This window comes from Phaethon lepturus, unplaced genomic scaffold, assembly GCF_000687285.1.
Source record: "Phaethon lepturus isolate BGI_N335 unplaced genomic scaffold, ASM68728v1 scaffold42468, whole genome shotgun sequence".
In the NCBI taxonomy this organism is placed as follows: domain Eukaryota; kingdom Metazoa; phylum Chordata; class Aves; order Phaethontiformes; family Phaethontidae; genus Phaethon; species Phaethon lepturus.
The window spans coordinates 34,822-57,512 of NW_010559080.1; the positions used below are offsets into that span (position 1 = coordinate 34,822).

Below are 22,691 nucleotides of genomic sequence, written 5' to 3' on the forward strand. Positions count from 1 at the left end.
TCAGACCTCCTCAGCCAAGCGCTCTCCAGCTGGCTGAGCCTGCTGGACACATTGTTCAGCAGCAGAACGTGCTCGAGAACCTTTCCTTGCTCAGACTCGTGGAGCCTCTTGGCTTCTTCAGCTTGGTCACTGTTCCTCGCAAGCGCCTGCTCTACCTGTGACGCGATGTGGGAGGTGACTTTCTCGATTGCGGCGGTGAAGGTGCCTGCGAGGTTGGTGGTGAGCTGGCTCAGCTCTGCTTTCAGGGTCTGCAGGTCCACCTTCAGGATCTCCTCCATTGCCTGCAGCATCATGCTCTCTTTCATCTGAGAGTTCTCCAGCATGATGAAGAGCTTGTCCCACTCGGTGTGCTCTCGCTGGCAGTCGCATGAAACAGCTGGAATGGAAGATACAGATGTTGCTATTCCTTTGTATTTACTTTTTTAAACAGAAGGAGTATTTGACAAAATCTGGCTCTGTGCACGTCTTACATGCTCCAGACTGTCAGTGTGTTTCCCTCTATATCAAAATGGAAAAGTAAAGTAGTGTATTATAGCAATTCTAAAACTAAGTGTCATTGGCAGTCTTTTGCAGGAAAACTGAATAAAGAGTACAAAGCACATTCCAATCCATGCCATCCAAGTGCTTTAGCATTTGCCGTCCATAATAATCTGCTGGTACAAGCACATGCTTCTTCCTCTGAAAAAAAATACTAGGTTTGTAATAGTAACTGTTAAAAGAGCTAGGCAACAAAGAATGCAATTCTGCTCTTCACATAAATTTAGTTTAAATCTACTTACTTTCCTCAGTACCAAGGACCGGACCTTCAATTTCATTATCCAGATTCACATACATGAGATCGTAGTCACCGTCTTCATCCAGAACAGAAACAGAAGCCCTGAAAACACAGAACAGTGTAAGCAGAGAAAGTATTTCTTGGGGCAGCATTCTCTAGCTGCTTCCTGAAAATAGCTGGGCTGTCTGGAGCTGATGTCTCTGTCAGACTTCAGCAGAGACAAGACTGCGAGCGAGACGCAGCGAGCCCCTAATAAACGCTCTGCGCGCCTCAGCTTGAATGAATGAGCAATGCTAGTGCCAGTGTTGTAATAAGAGCACTTCTGGCTGTTGGTTTTGGCCGAGGGGAGAAGGGGGCGTGCAGCTTGCTCAATCCCAGCCTTCCAGCTTCGCGCGGGGGGCAGATGTACTGACTCACGCAGAGGAAGAAACGGGGAGAGCTGCTCTTGCGAGCTGCCGCGTCCCCGCCGAGAGCAGATTGCTGTAACGTGCAGCGATGCGAGGGTGAGCGCGGCGGATGAAATCCCTTGGGAGTTTGCTGCCTACAAGCACTGGCTGCATCGGTTGTGTTATTTTGTGTTATTTGTGGAAAGGAAAGTGTTCTCTGCAAGCTGATCTTGTAGTTGGTATGTGCCAGGGCTCTGGAGGGGATTGGTAGAAAAATAAACATACCTGGAGTTGGTTTGGATACAAGTCTATGGCTTAGCCTAAATATTGTAGCTTTTTTTTTTTCCCGTAGTTATTTATAAAAACTTCTATTATATACTAACAGTTTACTGCTTTAAGCAATGAAAGGGAACGTATAAAGCAGCTTGTTGGAGTTTTGCTTTTCTAGACCTAATTACCAATAACAACATCGTAACTATGTGGAGAATACATCCCTGCTAGTATCCTCCATCGGGAGCATGTAGATTAGCAGCTTGCATGATTAGAGTTTTTTCTGTTAACTTTGGGAAAAAAACAACACAAGGCACTCTTGGGTTAGAGATTAATCTAGTGCTAAGTAGTATTGTTATTGGTGTTAATCTGTTTTAAGTTCTGGAGAGCTTATCAGTTCAATGGGCTGTTTATTTCTGAGATGCATTGCTTAGGTGAGATATGGGGTAATATGGTACGAATATATATAGTCTATGAAATATTCAGAGAATAGCAAAAACTCCCCTACATAATTGCATCTAACTTGCAATCTGTGTTCCCCTTCCATTTGAGTCTCTGGTTTAACCCCTTGTTGCTGTATACGGGAGTGTGTAAAGCCGCAGAAGGCTCGGGAGAGCCCGGTGCTGCTGCACCAGACGCCTCCCAGTACCCAGCCTTGCTTGTGCAAACCTGAGCTACCTGTGTGTTGGGCTGCTGGCCACGGCACTGTGCTATTCCTGCGTACCAACGTGTCTCACTGTTTCACCTTATGCTTATATGGGGTTCCTGCCACTCTGGGACCTCCAGCTGCTCTCCTGCAAATACAAATAATAAATAGTAACATGGAGACAACACATCAGAAACCTCAGAAGTAGAGGTGAGCATTTTTCAGGGAGGTATGTGCCTGACTTCAGTCTTCCCCGGGAAAAAAAATTGGTCTTGGTGCATGGACTTTTGTCTTTGAATACTCAATTTGGAGGAAGTGTCAAAACACTGCTGTATAGCTTTGAGAGCTCCTTCTGTCCATGTTACATTTGCGGTGTGCTACTAGGCTCGTTATTTTTTTAACAAGCTCTCTGTGCTGCAGGGTTGGGCAGAGCAGAGACTGAGCGCAAGGCAACCTTTGCTGCTCGTTGTGTGTGCGGGGAGAACAGCCAAAGCGCGCCCGGGGCAGCCGGCGCGGGCTGGCACCATCACAGCACGCGGTTGTGGTTGCTCCGGCCGTACGTGCCTCCTCCCCGCCTGACTCGCAGCCAGCGGTCAAAGCCATCGAGCGTCCCCAACTGTACGTTGGTTTCTGCCTCAATTGCATAATCCCCAGTGTGTGGTCTGCTTGGAAAGTCTGAGAAAATCTCATCTGGAAAAAGTATCAGGGGTAAGGGTGGTAGGGGAAGGAAGAGGGGAAAAAAGGTAATTAAGGAGTTGAGTATGTTTTTCCATTCCCAGACAACAAACATACTTTTCAGGCTCTTAGTTTAGACTGAGACAGATGAAGCAAGATGGAAAAAGGTAAGTTGCTTGGGAATGGGCACAATATCCCCTGTGATGGCCCAAGCTCTGAGAATCCAAAGGTTGGTGAGCTGCATGTGCGGAAATCCCTTAGAAACTGAAAAGGTGTGACAAACAAATGGCAGGTTGTACTCGGAGCTAATTCGAAACATGAAAGCACAAGCAAATAGTGAATTGGGTTGTGCTTCATGACCTTTCTTAAGTTATATGAAGAACAGACGCAAACTGTGATGTCTGCTTGGATTGTTTACAATCTTGTATACACAGGTTACTCAGTTAAAAGCAATTCCATGTCAGTGAGATAATTTAAATATCACTCCAAAGCGATGGGGTTGCTTCTAATTTGCCTTTGATTTTGATTTCTCTCGGTTAGAGACACGGTAGACACGGTATGTTTGCTGGAGGAAACTGCCCAAATTTGTGTTTGTACAAAGTATTTTTCTTCAGAGAAGTTTCATGGCTGCGATCCATCATGTTGCATCATGTCAAATTGCATCGCTCCTCTAATACATCCAATACTTTAAATACTTGTTTTCTCAGATTGAATAATTAGTCTTACTTTCCAGATATCTTCCTATCCTGTGACATCCCAGTTTAGGCAATAGCATGTCTCAGGTTATTGGCTGTCTTTCTGTGTTTAAAGCTGCTACTTTTGGTTCATCTCTCTACCCTTTTACAGCTGAGATTAATTTTGCCTGTCCAGGAACATGGGGATTTCATCTTTTGCAATTGTTACCATTGCTGAAATTTGACTGGAGCTTAAGGGCTCTGTTCCATATGGGCATAAAACTTCCAGTGGAAACTAAACCGGTACAAGTGCAAAGAAAGGGCTTATTCCTCTAAGCACTAAATTATCTGGAGAAGAAATAATTTTTAGTGTATTCGGTTAAAAAATTGTTCAAACTCAGGTGTGAGTCTAGTAAAGCTCAGGTAAAAATATCCTTCTCACCGTTTTAGTTCTATCTTTGGGTGATTTGGTACTTTGCATGAGTCCTACGGTACGTTAGTGATGCTCGTAAAAAAAAAAGTGACGCTTTTTTACGGACTCTTTTCTAACATCAGGAAGCGATTTGCCCAAAGAACGTGACTAGAAAATGGCCAGAACTGAACAGCCTTGTAATCTGTTTAGGGTAATTCATCAGCAGTTATCTTTCCTTTGCAACTGGCTTTTGTGGTTTACATATAGAACAGAACAAGACGGAAATTCGCCGTGTCCATGGGAGTAGAGGTGGGGTTTGAACCTTGCCTTTAGCACTGCAGTGGTTGTACAGAGGGCTCAGAGCTGCCTTCGAGGAGAAGCCAACGGTTCTTCAAGCAGAGTAAATGCTTCGGGGTAGGATGCAGAAGCGCGGCTGGCTGAATAGCGTGGAGGCACTCCTCCCAAGTATAAGGACCCCTTAGGGATCCTTACAAGCTGTTCAGCTAAAAGTTGTCTGAACCTGTAATGAATTATACGTTAGCTACTTGGCTCAGAGGTGATGTTGCAAGACCTAACAGTGTCTTGGGGTGCGTTTTCTGTGTCTGGCAAGAGCACGTGGTCCAGTCTGACCCATATATCCTTTTTCTACCATCCACGAAGTGACCTGCTTCTCTTCCAAAGTTATAAGGCTCAGATTTAAATGGGAGAAAAAGCAGCAGGCCAGAGAGCTAGTTCCTGTTGGAAACCGAATCCAAAGAGACCTTAAGGACTTCCAAGGGTTTACAAAAAGGAGCTACATTGCAATAGGCAGATGTTTTCCATATGTTGTTCAAGTGAAACTTAAATATATTTGAGTCAGGCATGTACAGCAATATGAAGTTATATATTTTGGTATGAGCCTGGGCTTCAAATTGAATTATGCACAGACATCTTAAGAAAATGTGTGAGAGAAGGTTTTGCATATCTTTGTCTGTCTGCAGTTGACTCTCTCTGGCTCCTTTCTATTCCTGGAAATGGCATCCTTAACTATTTATGTTCAAATTTGCTGTCATGCATATTTAGTTCTCTTAACCAACTATTCTTTCCATATGCTGCTTATTTAATTTGAAAGCCTGAATCTCAACAAAGGGGAAATACAGCTTTTATGTGCTTTCTAGCCTTCTTTTTTGGTTTTGGGGTTTTTTTTTGGTGGTTGTTTTGGGTTTTTTTTGTAAATTTAAATCACGCTTAGTTTGCTCTAGGACTCAACAGAGGATCATCCAAACCTGAAAGCTCATTAAGCAGCCTTCTCATGATATTGTACTTGAGAATGAAAATTATAATTAATAGGATTTTCTTTTTTTTTTTTTACACTTATGTTGTTATACCTGCAATAATTCATTCTATTTAAGTTATTTATTTGTCTTCTTGGCCCAGTATGTATTTTTCCATGGTGTGTTTTATGCCTCCCTGGTTTTGTACTCATGGTTCTTTAAAAACTGGTGTCTCCAGGTTTGTGCTGATTTTCTACGTCTCTCTCTCGCGCGCTATAGGATGTGGGCATACAGTAAGTCACTGGCCTCTCGCTTTCTCTGTTCTCAGGGAACTCGATGCTGCTGCGTGTCCTGCCTGCTCTGTACGAGAAGCAACCGCAGCTGATAAACCTCCATCTGAGGGAGCTGGTGGCACTGATGGCTCAGCTGGATCAAGCCGAACAACACCACCTCCTCAGGCTCCTGCAGATCGTGGCGAGGAAAAAAGAACTTGGGGTAAAACTGTGTTCGGGAGATCTTACTGCTAAATGCTGCACCTCTGTTTGGAGGGGTTTATTTGTTTCAGATGACTTGGCAAGGTCTGTCTGCTAGCTGATCTCTGAACAGTAACGAGTCCCGTAACATGCATGACAGTGCTTTCCTATGCTAATTCCCTGCAAATTCTTTAATTCTATTCCAAATCCTCCGTCTAATCATAAAAAGAACATAACACTGACTCTGCTGGACCAAAAAGTTTGTTTTAAACCAGAACTGTTTTCATTTTTTTTGGCTTTTCCTCCATCAGCTGTATGGAGGAATTCAGTATGAATTCCCATAACTATGTTTCTGTCCATTAGAATATATGAAATATTTAAAATTACTTATCAATGAAAATTAAAGTTAGTTAGGAATTGATTAGAAGTGAGCTGGAGATTAATTATCTAAGATAAAATAGATCATGCTTTGGAAATTACATGTCATAGACAGCACTAAGCGCATTAGAACAAGGCACAAAACTACCTGCTTTGTGAATTTCTGAAATTCATAAAACCTTTGGAAAAGAAGAATCAACAACAGACAGTATCTTCCCCCAGGTAGCCAAGGAAATTTGATCACAGTACACAGTCCCAGGTGAAATAGAGCTCCTTTTGGAAGAAAGGGAATTTGCAGCCGGAAGGGACTGGGGTGCACCGCTGGTTATTGCGGGGCTCCACGCTGGAGGCAACGCATCTGAAGTTGCTTTATATTATTATTATAATTTATTACTACTAACAATTTATTCAGCCACCCACTTGTGGTATTTTGCTAGAGCGACAGGTATCGACTTGCTAAAACTAATAATCCTCAAAAAAATAATAGAAGAATGGGTCACTTCATGCCCCATTTCTGTGTTGAAACATATTTTACACAGATGCAACAGTTTCACTGAATCGGGGTGTATTAGTGTACTTGTGTGTTTACATGAAAAATAATAATTCAGTAGTTAGTTGTATACACTTCATCCTGTTTGTAAGAAGATTTTAAGGACTGCACGCTCAGGCTCTTGAAAATTGTGTTGTTACAAGAAATGACAACTAACTTGCCTTACAGCATTTTTTTGTGCAGTGAGGATCTTGCCTCCTACTTTTTCCTCTGTTCCAGCTATTAAGCTTGTCACGTTATTTAGTTTCCCGTGGAAACTAAAAATTTCTACTAGTTCTTCAATTTACTGTATCATTGGGGAAGGCTAAGTCCTATGTTGTTTTAATCAAAAAGGTATAGGACTGGCCCAGAGCAAGGGAAATATTTGGTGAGGAGGGTTTTTTTTGTCTTTTTTAACAGCTGGGCATTTCCTTACTTATATATGCATAACTGCAATATTTCAAGGCTACAGCTTACCCTTATTCCATATGTTGAGCTGAACTTTGATTGACCTCAGCAATAGCTCTGTGCAAAGGTCAGCAAGGGTGGAAAACTCTTTTACTAAATCAAAGTCTAGTGTTTTGTTTTTATCACTCCAATGTACAGTACCTCTTTTGGTTATACGTATTCACAATTAAAAAATATATCCACAATTTGTTTCTGATTTTTTTAATAGGCCCTGAAAGAATTTGGGCAGTTGAGAGACCCTAACCATAGTGACATTATCCTAAATATACTTATAGAAGTATCTGGCTATGAACCAACAGCCTTAGCCACTTTTCTTCCGATGCTGAAAGAAATTGGTGAGAGTTTTCCAAGTTTGATTGGGCAAACAGCAAAGATCTTTGGAGCTGTTGGACATATCGATGAGGTAAGTTTAAAAACAAAAGTAGTTGGTTGGTTGGCTTTAGGGTTGGGTTGTTTGGGGGGCGGTTCTCTAAATCTTGTGTAAATTAATACATCTAAGTATTCTTTTCTTCAGGAGTAACCAGATTGCCCTACCAGAACATATTCCTGGTCATAAGACCACGATAGGTGTGGACTGTAACACCAGTATGGCTAGGAGAGCAAGTACCACAAAAATCAGATGTGGTATTTTAGTGATTGAGACTGTCCTATCTAACCAAGGAACAGTCACGCAGTCTGCAGAAATGGGGTTTAGGTTAGTGGGAAAGAAAGAAACTTTCTTGAAGAGATTACTGAGCATGAAGAAGAGAAATATTTAAATTCTCATAACTATAAATATATAAACTTAGTATTATTGTTGTTGTTATTTACTGTGCATCTGCTCTGTGCACATATACGTTCTGTTTATACAAAATGTCTTTTTATGGAATGGCTAAAACTCGTATTTGATGAAAGCCCATCATTGTCATGATTCCGGGGGCTTAGCTAAATTATGTTGCAGCGTACCTATATGTGAAATGAAAGGCAGAGAAAAGGAAAAACATATTTTGCACTCCTTTTGTATGATATCATATTTATATACATATAGCCTTCAGGAATGTTGTAATCCTGCAGTGAAATATGAACTTCCTCATATAGTGTAATCCAGATATTTTGGTTTTGTAGCCGTAGTTAACTGGATACTTCTGACAAATGTCTTTGTGATGAAAATGCTCAGTGGTGATGCTGGGCTCAAGCCTCTTCACAGCAACATGTTCACAGTTAACTTGGTTTGGGATCTGACCTAACTGGAACATTTTGCCTAAAAGGACAAACTCCTAAAAAATCACGGGAGTTTCATGGCAGTGTAATGAATTTGCACTGAAGTTTTTGCTTTAGTCATAAAAGTGCAGTCTGGCTGCGGGAGCCATGCTCACCTAATCCAGGTGCCACGAACAGACTCAAACACAGTGTGTAGGTAACCCGTTGGGCAGCTCTCAGTCCCAGAGCTCGCTCCCCTCCCCAGAATGCCAGCTCCAACGAGCAGCTCAAAGATCCCCACGTCCCCAGCAGCGAGGGGTGCTGCTTGTGAAGATCCGATGTTAGCCCTGTCCTGCTGGGACTAGGAAATGCCTTACACCCTGACGAGACGTAGCTTACCCTGCTGCTATCCCCTGCTCCTAAAAATACAGCCTGGAGGAGATCACCACCACGAGCTTGTAAACCACCTGAGTGCTCAAGACCTTGGTTGACCTAAGGACATTGAACTGCTTAGACTTATTTATGACACATCATGATTTTTAATGAGACTTTATTTTCATTCCCAGGTATGAGCTTACGTGTCTTTCACCACTGTTAACAGACAATTTCCTTCCACCTCAAATCATAGTCCTGTAAAGGCAAAAATAATGTTCTGCTGAATTCAAAGAATTTCTGGTGAATAATCCAAATCTTTATGGCTGTGACAAAACTCGATTATATAGCAGAAAATGAATGGTATGTAATAAATCTAACCATTTGCTGAAGTGTGGCATTCATGCCTGCCATACAGTAACCTGAATAATTTATTGCAGTGAAGAGATGAATCCTGCAGTTTCCATGTCTTTTCAGCGATCCTTGAGGCAAAACTTGCACTAAGTCTACTGGAGTTTGTCTGCATAAAGGCTAGAGATTTCACTGTAGGTTTTGCCTTTCTCAATCAGGCCTTGTGGTTGTCCTTCCTTTGACTCCACCGGAGGCCAGTGTGGAGGGAGCAGGGGAGAAAAGTGGCATCGTTTTGCTGTGCAGGGGAAAATCCTCCATATATTCATCTTCTGCCTTTAAGATGACAGTTCTATTTACTTGTTTAGATACAGGTAACGATGTGCTTTCATCAATGATAGTGGTCATTGGAGAATCTCCAGAGAGGCTTTTGCCTCCAGGGAAAATATTTTCTTTTGGCTCTGAATCAAAGTTAGTCTCTTAAATGTGGGGTGTGGGCGTTGTTTGGGGGGTTTGGCTCTGCGCCCTGTACCGCAGCTCGCCGGCAGCTCTTGGTGCGTTTGGGCAACAGCTCTGCTCGATGACGAAGGACTGGCGGTGCAGCTTGAAGCATATCACTTACCCCGGTGTAGGCACGTGGGGCAACCCCATCGTAGGGCATCAGGGTGTGTTATGCCCTGTTACGTGTCGCTGAAGGTAAAACAAGAAACGTGAGAAGCGCGGGGAAGTTAAAGGGGTAATTCTCCTTTGCGCACCCATTTTAATGATTCAGAATTGTCTCAGTGATATTCTTAGATGAGACAGTTGCACTAATTTCAACGGATATTGTGGAGTGGGGGAGCCTGGTGGGAGGCAAGGAGAAGCTGTGTGGGGCAGGAGCAGAGGGTTGGGGTGCAGCCCCTCTGCGTTCCTGTTCGCTGGCACGGGTGGATGTCGTGCAAGTCTTATTTCACTTGTTGCAATAAGTCCGATCCTTTCTCCTTTGGCACTTAGTTTTGAGTTTGTATTGGCTGGGCGACGGGTGCCTGATCGCTGTGGGTACAGCACAGGAAGACACTACACTTGCTGTTTCTGCTCATCTTGAGCTTTATATTCATTTAAAATACAATTTATCTTGTAAGAATCAAAAACAGATTTGGTTTGGCTTTGTAAATCTTATTTCTGGGGGGGAGAGAAGCCAAAATCACATTGAAGACTGTGAGCCAAATGGAGTTTGTTGTTCTCTCCTTGTTTACTTACATCACCCCAGCAAAATTTACCTTAAGAACTGCAGCTGACCCCATTTAGTTCTGTGTTTAGTACTGAAGAGTCAACATCTCATAGAAGCTTTACAGCTTATAACTAGCTAATCCTCAAATGAGCACAGCTGGGGTCAAAATTTAAGGATTTAATTCAGATTCTGTATTTCAGCATGTTGGACCAGCTCTTCCCATGCGAGTGTCTGAGGCCCCTTTTCTGCTGTGTTCTGCTGCTTAAAAGGGACTGAATTTATTTTGCCTGTTGTGGTTTTTATTGTTTTATAGCAATACCAAGAATAAGCAAGGAACCGAGTATTTCATATGTTGTTGGAAATTATAAACTACAGTCAAGTTTACAAAGAAATGATTTGCAGAGCATTTTCTCCTTATATTTTTTTTAATCTGTTGATTTGTGCAGATACACGTAGGCACCAGGTGTTACACATGCAGCCTGGGCAAGCCTGCATCAAATAATCTCCAATCTCTCTCTTGTAAGTGTTGAGTAACTGGCGTTATGTCCCGTGTCATAGGTCTTATTTTTCTAAGAAGCTGCGAGCTGCTGACTTAGCAGCAGCCTGCATTGCAGCCCGCTCCGCTGCCACGAGCGCGGCATGTTTGCAGAGATGGCACGCTTTCCGTCTGTTCGTAGTGGGCTCTGGTGTAGTGACATCTGGGAGACCTTTCGCTAGACACTCATGAACATTGATAAAAGCAACACGCAAAGGATGGCAAAGTGAACTTTCCAACGTAAGACGAATGGCTCCTCTCTTGTTTTGCTTTCTAAAAAGATAGAAAGCATGAATAATTCTGAATTATGGGAGATCCGCCCTGGCCGAAATGTCTAAGTAGTTACCAGTGCTCCAGTGGCTTGATTTTGTTTCTGCAATCACCTTTGAGCCATATCAGTCCATATGAGGCTCCTGACGTCCGTGCCAGGCATGCACAACGCTGTCACCTGGACACAGGTTACACGCCCTGTGAAACCTCACCACTGGATCTTCTCCAGAGGTTGGTCCCACTCCATCCTGTCTCCTTTGTGCTGGGCAAAGGAGCCGGGGTGGCAGAAAGAGGCTCTCAGCGCTGTGCCTCAAGCCAGGGAGAACGCCTCGGTGGGAAAATGAAGGCAAGCTTTCCAGGTGAGGAGAGGTCCATGCACAACATAGGGGAGCTTTGGGGCGGCCTGAGGAGCAAGGAGGTCTCGGGTGCCGTCTGCAGTGTCCTGGTGCCCCAGCCCTGCCCGTGAGCAGTCTGGCAGCTGCCTCTGCCTGCACCGCTGCTGTCTGCTGGAAGACCTGGTGCCTCCTGCCTTTCCTTGGTGGGGCCCACCGTCTGTGTCACTGGTGCTCTCGGAGGGTTTGGATGTGCTTCTGGCAGTGCCACGCTGCCAGTTCAGCTATTCCCTCTGGTATAAATGGTGCAGAAAGAGCCTTAAAATGTGCTTGGGTGATGGCTGGGCGTTGCATGCTGGAGCCAAGGCAAGTCATCTTGGTGACTTTTTTTGCACCTTTGGGTGCAAAACTTCTGCTAGAGTTGCTGGGGGGGCTTAGTTTCCCATTTTCTCCTCATGGAATACTTCTGTTTCATGGGGCTTTTGCCTATTCTGCGATGTGGGTTGCGGTCTGCTGCCCCACGTCACCTGGGCGTTTTCACATAGCAAGTTTCCTCCTCCTTCACAGGCATTATAACTGAGGGTCTTTCTCTTACCTTCTACTTGTGAGTTCTGCGTCTTTACCCTAAGGATTTTTTAATTTTATCTCAGGGAACTTGAGTGCTTTGTGGCCCACAGTTTTGTGGGGGTATGAGGAGCTACTTTGGCAGGATGTGTGTTGGTCCACAAATGCCTGGGGTTGCATCAGACCAGACGTGGTGACCAAAGGGTCCTTGTGGCTCTTGTGTGTTTATTAGCAGAGTGGATCTCTCGTAGTCCTCCTTCTCCCTTGTAAAGGTTTTGTTTGCTTTGCTGCGGCAGTTCCTTGTGCAGATGTTGCCTCCACTGTATCGTGAGCCAAGAGGTGGGTTGTGTCTCTGCATCCTCCCATGCAGATCAGGCTTTTTGAAAGAAAAAAAAATGCCATGGATTTCTCTGATGTATGGGCATCACTCACTGCAGTACAGACAATCAGCCTGCGATAAAAGAAGCAGAAGCACATCTGGCATCATAAAAGCTGGACAGATCTTAAAGACTCAGTATACAACAATGCACCCACAAGAAAGAATTAAAACAATACTCTGATCTATAAGCGTAAGTGCTAAGTTGTGAGGATGACTGCAGCCGGTCAATTTATTTAAGTCAGGTCCAAGTAGAAACGTGCAAGCAGCGAAACGGTCCCTGCAGACACGTGCACTGCTGATGGTCTCGTCTCGCAGCCCACCGTGGCAACGCCTTCCTGAAAGCCTCTGTTGTCACTTCTCCCCCTCTTCCTTTTCTGTAACGCGGAGCCGTGTTACAGATATGCTGCTGGTTCTTATAGACGTGAATCGGCATCGGCATCCCCTTCCCGGCCAAGCAAAACAAGCGGGAAATGAAACAGCGGTTGTAGTGTTGGAATTTTATTTATTGATGTTTTATTTTACTGGGAGGCTTACTTGGGGAAAAGAGGTGGCAGGGATTGGGGCTTGGCCCTTTGTGGTACGGATCGCAGATGTGAGCAGCAAATCCTTTGTGCTGGCTTCTAGAAGCAATCTCTTGTGCCTTCGCTGAACTGCTCTCTCCACCTTGGCAGTTCAGACAGACCCCTGGGGAGATGAGAGGTTTGGCTGAAGAGAGATCCCTTTATTTTAGAGGTTGCCCCGTTGTTTATACAGGCCACTTCTGTTGATGTCAGTGACGGTCTCATGGGTGAAGTTGAAATCGGAACTTGTCCCTTAACCATAAATTTGTGCAAGGCAAAACACTATCCTGGCGCATAGGTCAATGGAATATTTTAATATGTTTTTTCCCAATAACTGTAAGTTTTGAACCAACTAGAAATCTGAGTTACTTCTGAGAGCCTTGTGATCTCTTTTTGTAGTCTTCTGATTTTAAGATAAAGTAAAATACTTTGCCACACCTCATTGCTTGAATTTTAGATCTTCACCTACTGGCAGATGTAATGTAAGGGATGATTGTGGAAAAAAAAAATACATTAATACATAAAATAAGCATCGCTAAAATAACAGTGGCTTATGTACATCCAAATAGGCTTTCTGAAAAAAAAATTAATAAAAATTGCGGCGGGGATAATGACTGCTTTCATGTTGAGCTGTTTTGCTGTAATTTTATTTTGTATAACAGTTACATATTCTATTACTCAGTAGAGTTTATTGTTCTTTTACTTCACTCCAGGCGAGTAGCAGCATTTCAGCATGGCTGGAGACACTCCAGCTGGATCAAAGTGACACGAAAATGGTCAAAACTTCTCTTCCAGTTATGTCTGCTGCACAGTTTGTTTAGGAAACAAAAATGCGTTTTAAATGTTAATTGAGCCTGTGTTTATCTCTTGGAGGGAGGATCATCTTCCAAATAAACTAGTGAATATGTACCAAACAGTCATCCTCCTTCAAGCCATTGAGAAAAAAGCTCATTCCGTCACCCCATCCCAGCCCATCCGAGGATGTAGCTGTAGTTTTTCCCCATATGGCTGAAGGGAAGCAATTTGTCTGATACGCTTTTCTCATTTATCTCTGTCAGGACATGGTGTAGCAGATCCCCTTTTGTTTGAAATAAGTTGACTTTTTCTTCAAAAAATGTCTTGCTTGTGATGCTCAGGCCATGTTCTGCCAAAGTCCCCCATGTATTTTTATGGCCCAGCTGTATTTGTAATCAAACTTTTAGCAGTTTTTCGCTCGAGTTATGAGGTCCCAGAAGAGAAGAGGTAATAATGCTGTTGCCCCGCAGCGTTTGGAGTATGTGTATGGCACACGACTTCCCCTCCTTTTCTGCTAACCTTGGGAAGAAGAGAATTTTTTATTTTTGCCTTTGCTTGCCTTTCAGCACAGGGTCTAAAAGCAAAATATCTGCAAATTTCTGTAACAATCTGCTGAGTGCCAAGGGGGTTTCACTGGGTAGAGCCATACCCGGTTACTCCAGTGGAGGACCTGATATGAGCTCCTGAGTTAATTGCTGCTTTCTCTGCTGCTTTTCCCACTTAAATACTTTTAGGAATGTGGAACCTGATATGCTTAGGACAAAACAGAGGAACCCTAATGCATTTCTTCACCTTTGGGGTTTCTGTTTTAGTATGTGAATTTGTACACGTACATACAGAAATAGTTGGAACTGGAATCGTGTGCCCTTGCCAAGCAGAGATGATAAAGTATCTTTGCTAGAAAATATTTGCATGTTTAATATTATGATCTGAAACATCCCCTTTAATCCTAATTTGTGGGGGATGTGATCTTGCTGATAAATGGGCGAGATCACATCCCCCTGAAAAATTGGCTAGCAAAACTTTGGCTACAGAGGGCATATCAGACTTCAGTGCGTTGGCAGTGATTGATACAGCTGCCAGACGGCACCTTATCGCGCGTGATGAGATCTTACAACGAAATCTCATTTTAAACTTCTCTTTGTTGCTGCGTTAGTTACGGCTTTAATCTGAGTGTCGCTCCTAAATGAATTGCTATGAAAGGAGAGAACCCCTGTGATTTATGAGATACTTTAACCTCTCGCTGTTAGCGAGAAGAGATGCTGGTAGTCCCCCCGCTCCTGCCCGCTGCACCTTTTCCTCTGCCGACACTGTGCCGGAGGAGTCCCGCTCGGTCTGGGTAGCACTGGTGACGACAGGCTCTTAGGTGACGCTGCTAAATACAGCGATTCAGCGACACCCAGCAGGTCCGGAAGGGGAGTTGTGTTTGGGAAGCGTTTTATGTTCTGAAAAATAGATCTTCACTCCTGGCAAAGTATACGTAACAGCTATTGGCATATGCAGGATTCACGGCAATTGCCTGGCAACCCTTGATTATTTGCAGTTATGAGTGGAGAGTAACATGGACAAAGCACAGTTCTGGATGTTGGCCCATTAATACAAAGAGGCAGTAACGAAGACACAAAACTGCAGTCGGTTATGGGTCGTGCAGTGCCACAAAGCAGTGCAGACCTGAGCCGTGGGGTCTGCTCCAGGCTGAGCCGAAGTCTCCCAGCAGGTTGTAACACGTTTGTGTCCGTGCTAATACCTGCGTGAGCTCCATGTGCAACCGGCCAGGTACGGACACGAGGAAAAAGACCCTGGGGGAGAAGACCCTGTGAACTGGAGCAGCATGCGTGAGTGCTTGGCCCCTTGCAAGAGAGTTTGCCTGCCACAAACAGCACAGAATAAAGCAAAAAATGGTATGGAAACTGGGTACAGGGTGGTGGAATAGCTTGGCAAGGCTCATCAAAGATGAAAGGGGAGCTAGGTCTGCTGGTGGTGCTCTGATCACTGAACCAGCCTGATCTACCACCCTAGAGCAACGCAGGGCCTTCCAAAGAGTCTTTATGGACTCTAACTTTAAGTTTGAGGAGGAGACAAGGTGTACTGAAGTTAGGCAACATCAAGAAGAATAAATGTAACATCGATAGTACACAAAAATAAACTCTGTGTTCGAAGCAGTTGCCTTTTTGTTAGTTATTGCGAGGTAGCCACTATTCCCCAATGACGATGTGCAGCATGCACACAAACCTCCCTTGCACAAGCAAATAATGAAATAATTTGTTTTTATCTCCTTGTGTTCTCCAGGAGCGAGCCAGAATATGCCTGATATATTTGGTGAACCAGCTGGCCAACATGGAGCACTCATTTCACCATATTCTTTTGCTGGAAATTAAGAGTCTCACTGACACCTTCTCGAGCATCTTGGGCACCCAGAGCAGAGATATCTACCGCATGAGCAACAGTTTCACCGCTATAGCCAAGCTCCTTGTCCGACAGCTGGAGAATGACAATGTGTCCGGAGCCAGGTAAAGCTAGTTTTTGTATGACAAAGCCACAGCCATCTCTGTAGCTGTGTGAGGCAGTATAAGTTTATATTAGATGTGTTCAAGCTGTGACGAATGAACAATCACCTGAAAGCAAGATGTACTGCGGTTCCTATAAGTTGCTACATTACAATTTTCAAATCAATCTGGGTATCCCTCTTGTATTGTTCTAGTATATACTCACTCAGACGTTGGATTGTGTAATTTATAGGGTCAGGTAAGTGTAGAAAATAGTTTACAGATTTGTAGAAGTAACTTGAGGTATGCGTTGCAGATGCAAGCGTAAGGGCGATTAACACTACAGCAGAAATCTGTAATTAAAGGGTGGCAGTAAGAGCTGTAGGGGCACTGCAGACACCAGCTTCATGCCAACAGGCAGGATGACCTCTGAACATCATACAACACAAATTTCGTCATTCGGCACTGAAGAATAAAGAAGCTGTTCAAGTTTTAGCACTTAAAGAATAGGAAGAAAGCCATGTCTCAGATAAGCAGACTAAGGCAACCAAAAAAGGTTCAGTTAAAAATAAATCAGTGAAGTCAGGCTATATAATTATCATTGAGTTTATTCTAGAAGATAACCACTGAAGCTGATGAGAACAACAACTGGCGTAGCTCCCTGATAAAGGTTTGCTAAAAAAGTCTGAAAAAAATTTCTCAAGCCTTGTATAAAAAGATGTTCCGCTCAGCTTCTTTTAAATGTGTATCCTAAAGTTAAAGCATTGGGAGCGTTGCTGCATTCGTCACAGTAAGAATTTAAGTGTTATTTAAATATATGGTGGTAGTCACTTTTAATTAGGGAGAGACTTATAATTAGCATTGTGTATACTGAATTAGGTCAAGAGGGCACAAATGAAGAGTAATTCTGTGATAAAATTTAACACAGATGTCAGAAAACTCATAACCATGAAGGATAGCCTTGGAGACAGACTTGTCGAGTTGGAGCCAAAACATTGAGGTCATTCGAGAAACAATTAATTGGTATCCTGGAGAGAGTTAAAAATGAAAAAGGAGAGGAATCCTGATGTAGTCCCTCATTTTACAACAAGGCTGTAAGAAGCATCTGAACTTCACCTGGTGGCAGAAACCTCTGCTGAAATTGAGCCCTCGACACTCGTTTTATGAAAAGTTTCATTGAAGACAGTGAAAAAGCCTAAGTGGAGATAGCAAAGTGAGCACGAAATGATACATGTGTTTTCCAAATTAGTCAAGTTCAATTGTGGAGAAGAGCATGCCAGATGTCACTTAGTGAAGAGGACCAGAAGGATATCACGTATTCTGGGAACTTATAATTAATAATCATAATTCCCCCAGCCCATCATGGTCCCTTGATTTATGGTAGAAAAATTACTTTATTTGCTAAAATACTTTGATATTCCTATTCCTTATTGTCTTCTGTGCTTAACGTTTATCTCTAGAGTTGATTAAAAAAACAGTAAAAAACAAGAAAAGGTTTTCATTCAAATGTTGTTGCCATGTTTCCCTATTTCTCTCTAAAATTCCCCTTTATTAAGGACTTGCTTTGCTGAGGATTCAAAGATACATAGGGACAGGCGATGGAAAATGAACCCACCTTGTCCCAAGGCTGCAGTGTAGACGCTGAGAGATTACTCTGGTTTAAGGAAGGGCACAGTTTGGCTTTATGTCTGCAGTGTGAGGAACTTAAAACAGACATTCCTCCACACTGGGGTTTTGTTGTTGTTGTTGTTATCAATTTTTAACATTTCTGTGGATAAATTGCACCTTTTATGAGACAGGACAGTCCCTGTGATACAGCCGTGCTCGCCACAAGGCGGGTGTGAGCATAGCCAGAAGCGATGGGAACTAAAACCTGTTCCTGGTGCCCCACTGGGTAAGGACCAGTGTCCTGGGACGTGTCTGGCTGCTGTGGGGTCTGCCCCGCGCACAGCAGTGACGAGACCTGGACCCTTTCAAACAAACCTTTCTGAAATTATTCCTTATTCTCCATCTGCTGCTTGATTTTTTTTTTTAATTATTATTTTATTTTTTTCCTGCTTCATCTGCCTAATCTTCTGTAACCCTGGTTCCTTGTACGCTTGCAGCTGCCATCGTCTTATCTCAACGTGGCTATGAGTGATCAGAGTGAAACACTGATTTTTTTTCACAATTAAAATTTTTAGGTATTCTTCAGGTTTACACTTCAGGCCTGAGTCAAACATAGTATCAGCTAGATCAGACAAGAGCAAGTATGAAGCAGCGGTTAAGGCTAAAATGAGAGTTCTCCACTGATTTTAAGTGGATTTTATTCTGACTTGTACTAGTCTAAGCGGGACTAGTCCAGACGTTGACATGGAAATACCCTCCTCGCTCCAGAGCTGCTGCAGTTACTGAACTGCAGTGTTTTTTAAAGAGCGGCAATCCAGAGTATTTATGCTGTGAAAGAAAAACAGAATTTTAAAATGTGTGGCTGGATTATAACCATTCCTTCCAGAATCATGTGTTTATATAAGAAGAAACTGATTTCTTCAGAGCAATAGCTGGCTTGGAGTTGTTTGACACAGGGAATTTTACATGCAGTTAGTGGAGGGTATAATTAAAACCATGCGATGCTCTGTTGCCCCGTACTGTCACAAAATTTCAAGTTAGTCTGTCTCAGAGGTGCTTTATAAGAACACATACAGAGTTTTAATGGACTGATCCAACATAGAAGTATAGCATGGTCAATCAAAAGAAGGCAAGAAAGGAAAGAAAGCAAGCAAATTTAATGGGCAAGGACTGAGCATAACAGGCTATACAGTGCTAGTCATGTCAGTGTAGTGGCTGGATGAAATTATCTTTTCTCCTCAAAGGAGAGGATAGGTCTACCGCATGGCATCATTGAGCATTCATTTACTTTTCATTTTCTACACTATTTGTCCTTCTTTAAATCAGCACTTGTAGTGGTGAAGAGGGCATCTAAGACTTTCCTACGTTGGTAAGGGCCTATGGTGCAATTTATTTCAGTGCAGGAGAAGTCTGTCCGCATGAAGCGTGCACTCCCCTTGCAGCTCCATGTCCTGCCTGGCCCCCGGGAGCAGCAGCCCCGCAGGCAGGCCGGGCAGCACGACCCGCTGCCTGCTGCCTGCATCCGCCAGCATCAGCTATCAAAACGTCCTGGCCTCGCCCATCAGTACCTGCAAGCGTGGAGGCTGGGAGCGGCACCGCATGTGATGTGCCGGAGGATGCAGCCACAGGGAGCTGGAGGCACCTCTGCCTTGAACGTTATCTGGCTGATGAAGTTTCTGTAGTCGGTTACTAGCGATATTTGGAAGCTCTTGATGAGCTTCCCAACCATGAGCTGGAGGTTTTGAGATCCCCATCGCTCTCTACCGCTTGCCTTCTTCAAACCTGCCCGTCCATCATATTTGAGGAGGTGATTACATCTGTACATTGATGAACCACAAGGACCTGCGCTTGATCCATTCGTGTTGCCTCCATCCACACTGAGTTGAAGCCCTGGAAGCAATCCCATCTTGAGTGTATTTTTAGCAATTTCTATTTGTGTATGCTCTTTTTTCCAATTTAAGCACCTGACTGGTGATGTTGATAATGGTGCTGGTGGTCTGGAGAAATGCTCTTCAAATTCATGTATCACTCTTGACTTGCTGACTTGTATATTTAGATCTCTTTCTACAGAGAATTGAAAAGCAGTGAACTGGTGAGTAGCATAGCACTGTCTTTGCAAGCAAGGTCCTTACGATTTCTCGATGGTGCATCCTTTTCCTCTCAAAAACAGCCTGAGCTTTGGTGTAAGCTGATCCTGCTCCAGCAACCTCAGCAATGTACCGAATGTCTCTTGCCAAGATTTCAAACAATAGCTTATTTTACTGTTGCTGGAAGGGGAGGCCAGCGGGAAGGCCTGCCAGGCGTCCCGTTGGGCGTGGGGTGGAGGCTTCATTGAACACTTCACTTGGGGTGTGTGCTTTTGGCTTCCTGGGAATTGATGCGAGCGCAAAGCAGGTACATGTGGGAGCAAGTGGTCCGTGGGGGCATGCCCAGGGCCGAGCGCCCTGCCTCCTTCCCGCGGCACGTGCAGTCACTCCGAAATCCCGGGCACGCGCAGGGTCAGAACCGAGGTGGTGGTCTCAGGAGCACCGGGCAGCGATCAGCCCTGTATGCACTAACTTACTGCTGCTTCACGTATGCCAAATAGGATTCATTAATGTATTTCTTTAGCAGAAGCGTTTTCTTTTATTTTCTTCACAAAGCCATCAGAGCTCAACAGGAGAATGCTGGACAAAAAGGTGCTGTTATAAAAGGCTGGTTTTATTTCCAAACATGATCGAGGCTTTCTGATTTAGGTCTGTCATTCATAAACCCCATCGGTCCATCAATCCCCGCTCTGTAGCCAGAGGGCTTTATTGCTATATACGTATGGAACAGACTTTTTTCTCGGTGCTTAGCTCCCACAATGGGAACAGTGTTGATAGTTACGCTGGAGTGACAGCTTTCTAATAAATTAAATCTTGTCCCACATCTCCAGAAAGATTTGTTAGTAAAGGTCATGCCAAGGTTCTTTATTACAGAAGAATATTCTTTTTCCTAAGTGTTCTGCAGTGTTAATATATTATGAGATCTTGCTTAAATTTAAAACAAAACAAGACAAAACTTGCCAACTCCCCTGAGAAATATCCAGAACTGCCTTTATCAAAACACATGAAAAAGTGCATTTTTGTGATGCAGTATTTGTGGGGATTTTTTTAAACATGCTTTGTTTCCACAATTGGTAATTTGCAGTATTTGGGAGTTTTTAATAGGCTTCCCGACTGTGAGCATGACTTGTTGAGAGTCTGCTGCTTTGAAAGTACTGTGTTAAAACTCTCGTTTGTGGCTTTCCATATCCATATTTTACAGATTTAGATATTCAGATATTTGCTCATCAGGGGGGAAAAAAAACAACAGCAAAAAAATGCTCAGAAGCAAAATGATCTTGTTTTAGAGCTGTGGGTAGAGTTTAAAAAGAAAATATTGTCAAATACCGCTTAATTCTCCAAGAGATTTCTGATTGGGTTTGTACTGCCTTCATGATTTTTTGGCTCCAGTTACTCCATAGTTGCAGGATTAAGACGGGAACGTATAAATCCCCAGCAGAAGGCACGTCCCTGAAGAAGAGGGGAAGGAGCAACAGTGCTTTTGGCACAGCACGCTGTTGATCCCCGGGGAAATTCAGTCCTGCTGCTGCGTAAGGGCCAAGCAGCATCTCCAAGGGAGCGTGCGGATATCCAAGGTTTAGGCTTCGGGCGAATCACAGAATCATTAAGGTTGGAAATGACCTTTAAGGTCATCAAGTCCAACCAGCAACTCAACACCACCATGCCCACTAAACCATGTCCCGAAGTGCCACGTCCACATGTTTTTTGAACACTTCCAGAGATGGCGACTCCACCACCTCCCTGGGCAGCCTGTGCCAATGCCTGACCACCCTCTCGGTGAAGAAATTTTTCCTAATATCCAATCTAAACCTCCCCTGGCACAACTTAAGGCCATTTCCTCTTGTCCTATCGCTGGTTACTTGGGAGAAGAGACCAACACCCACCTCACCACAACCCCCTTTCAGGTAGTTGTAGAGAGCGATAAGGTCTCCCCTCAGCCTCCTCTTCTCCAGACTGAACACCCCCAGTTCCCTCAGCCGCTCCCCATCAGACTTGTGCTCCAGACCCCTCCCCAGCTCCGTTGCCCTTCTCTGGACACGCTCCAGCATCTCAATGTCCTTCTTGTAGTGAGGGGCCCAACACTGAACACAGGATTCGAGGTGCCAGTGCCACCAGGGCTGAGCACAGGGCACGATCCCTGCCCTGCTCCTGCTGGCCACACCAGTGCTGATACAGGCCAGAAATGGCCCAATATTCGGAGGAGCCGAGTCTCGCCGCAGGCTGTGAGCTGTGTAGGAACCCAGTGAACTCTGTTGTCAGGAGCCCTGTTTTGGGGAATCCAGCACTCAGACTAAAAACCTTAATCTAGGAAACCTGGTGTTGGGTAGGAAAAGGGCTGCGCTGGAGTAGGGAGTGACACCGGTGTGCCGGCCCTTGCCCGGGGCTGGGGTGGTGGATCTTTCATCCTGGGACCCTTCCGCAGAGGGTTCCGCTGTGCCGTAGGGCTTTGGCTGGTAGCGACTGCTGCCCCGCGGCAGCACTGCCGGGCCTCCGTGAAGACAAGGGTTTTCGCTGGTCAGAGGATAGAAAGCATTACTAGAAAGCAAATTTTTACTAGCGGTATATCCGACAGCAGATTTCTTTTTGTCCTTTAAGATTAACAGCTTCTCTCCAATTTGGTTTAAAGTTATCTTTCAATTTTGCATGGAAAGATTACATATGCTAAGAGTAATGTAACAATCAATTTAAAATAAAACAGGTTATCCTGAAGTCCTACAAGTTTATTTTAACTCTTAATTTTCTATTTCTTTTTTTCCTGAACTTCAGTCATGTTGCTTCGAACTTTTTCTGAGCCTGTTTCTGTCCATGTGCTGAGATTTAAAAGATATTTTTCTTACCCAGAGTACAATAATTTGGAAGGAACTGCATATACTTTTGTCAAACTTTTAAAACCACAAACTTGTATAAACTCTGCAATTAGCTCTACTTTTGGTTTATGAAAATAATGTAATAAGTCACTGTAGCAAGCTTGAGAGAATGGTTTAAGTTCAGTTGAAAAATTTTTGCTATGGGACTGTTGGGGAAAGA

At 43.9% G+C, this 22,691-nt stretch overlaps 2 protein-coding genes across 2 annotated transcripts in view; one reads left to right on the plus strand and one right to left on the minus strand.

Moving 5' to 3' along the window:
• The window catches only part of PTX3 (pentraxin 3, long), a 4,708-nt gene extending 3,781 nt beyond the window's left edge, over positions 1–927 (minus strand). The window contains 2 exon segments of the mRNA XM_010293263.1: positions 1–376; positions 780–927. The exon segment at positions 1–376 is cut by the window's left edge and continues 4 nt beyond it. Of these exon segments, the coding sequence (XP_010291565.1) occupies positions 1–376; positions 780–927 (524 nt within the window).
• VEPH1 (ventricular zone expressed PH domain-containing 1) overlaps positions 1–22,691 on the plus strand; it is a 39,060-nt gene that overhangs the window by 14,522 nt on the left and 1,847 nt on the right. Inside the window, exons 4-6 of the mRNA XM_010293264.1 lie at positions 5,420–5,586; positions 7,148–7,342; positions 15,773–15,993. Of these exons, the coding sequence (XP_010291566.1) occupies positions 5,420–5,586; positions 7,148–7,342; positions 15,773–15,993 (583 nt within the window). The remainder of the gene's footprint in view (positions 1–5,419; positions 5,587–7,147; positions 7,343–15,772; positions 15,994–22,691) is intronic.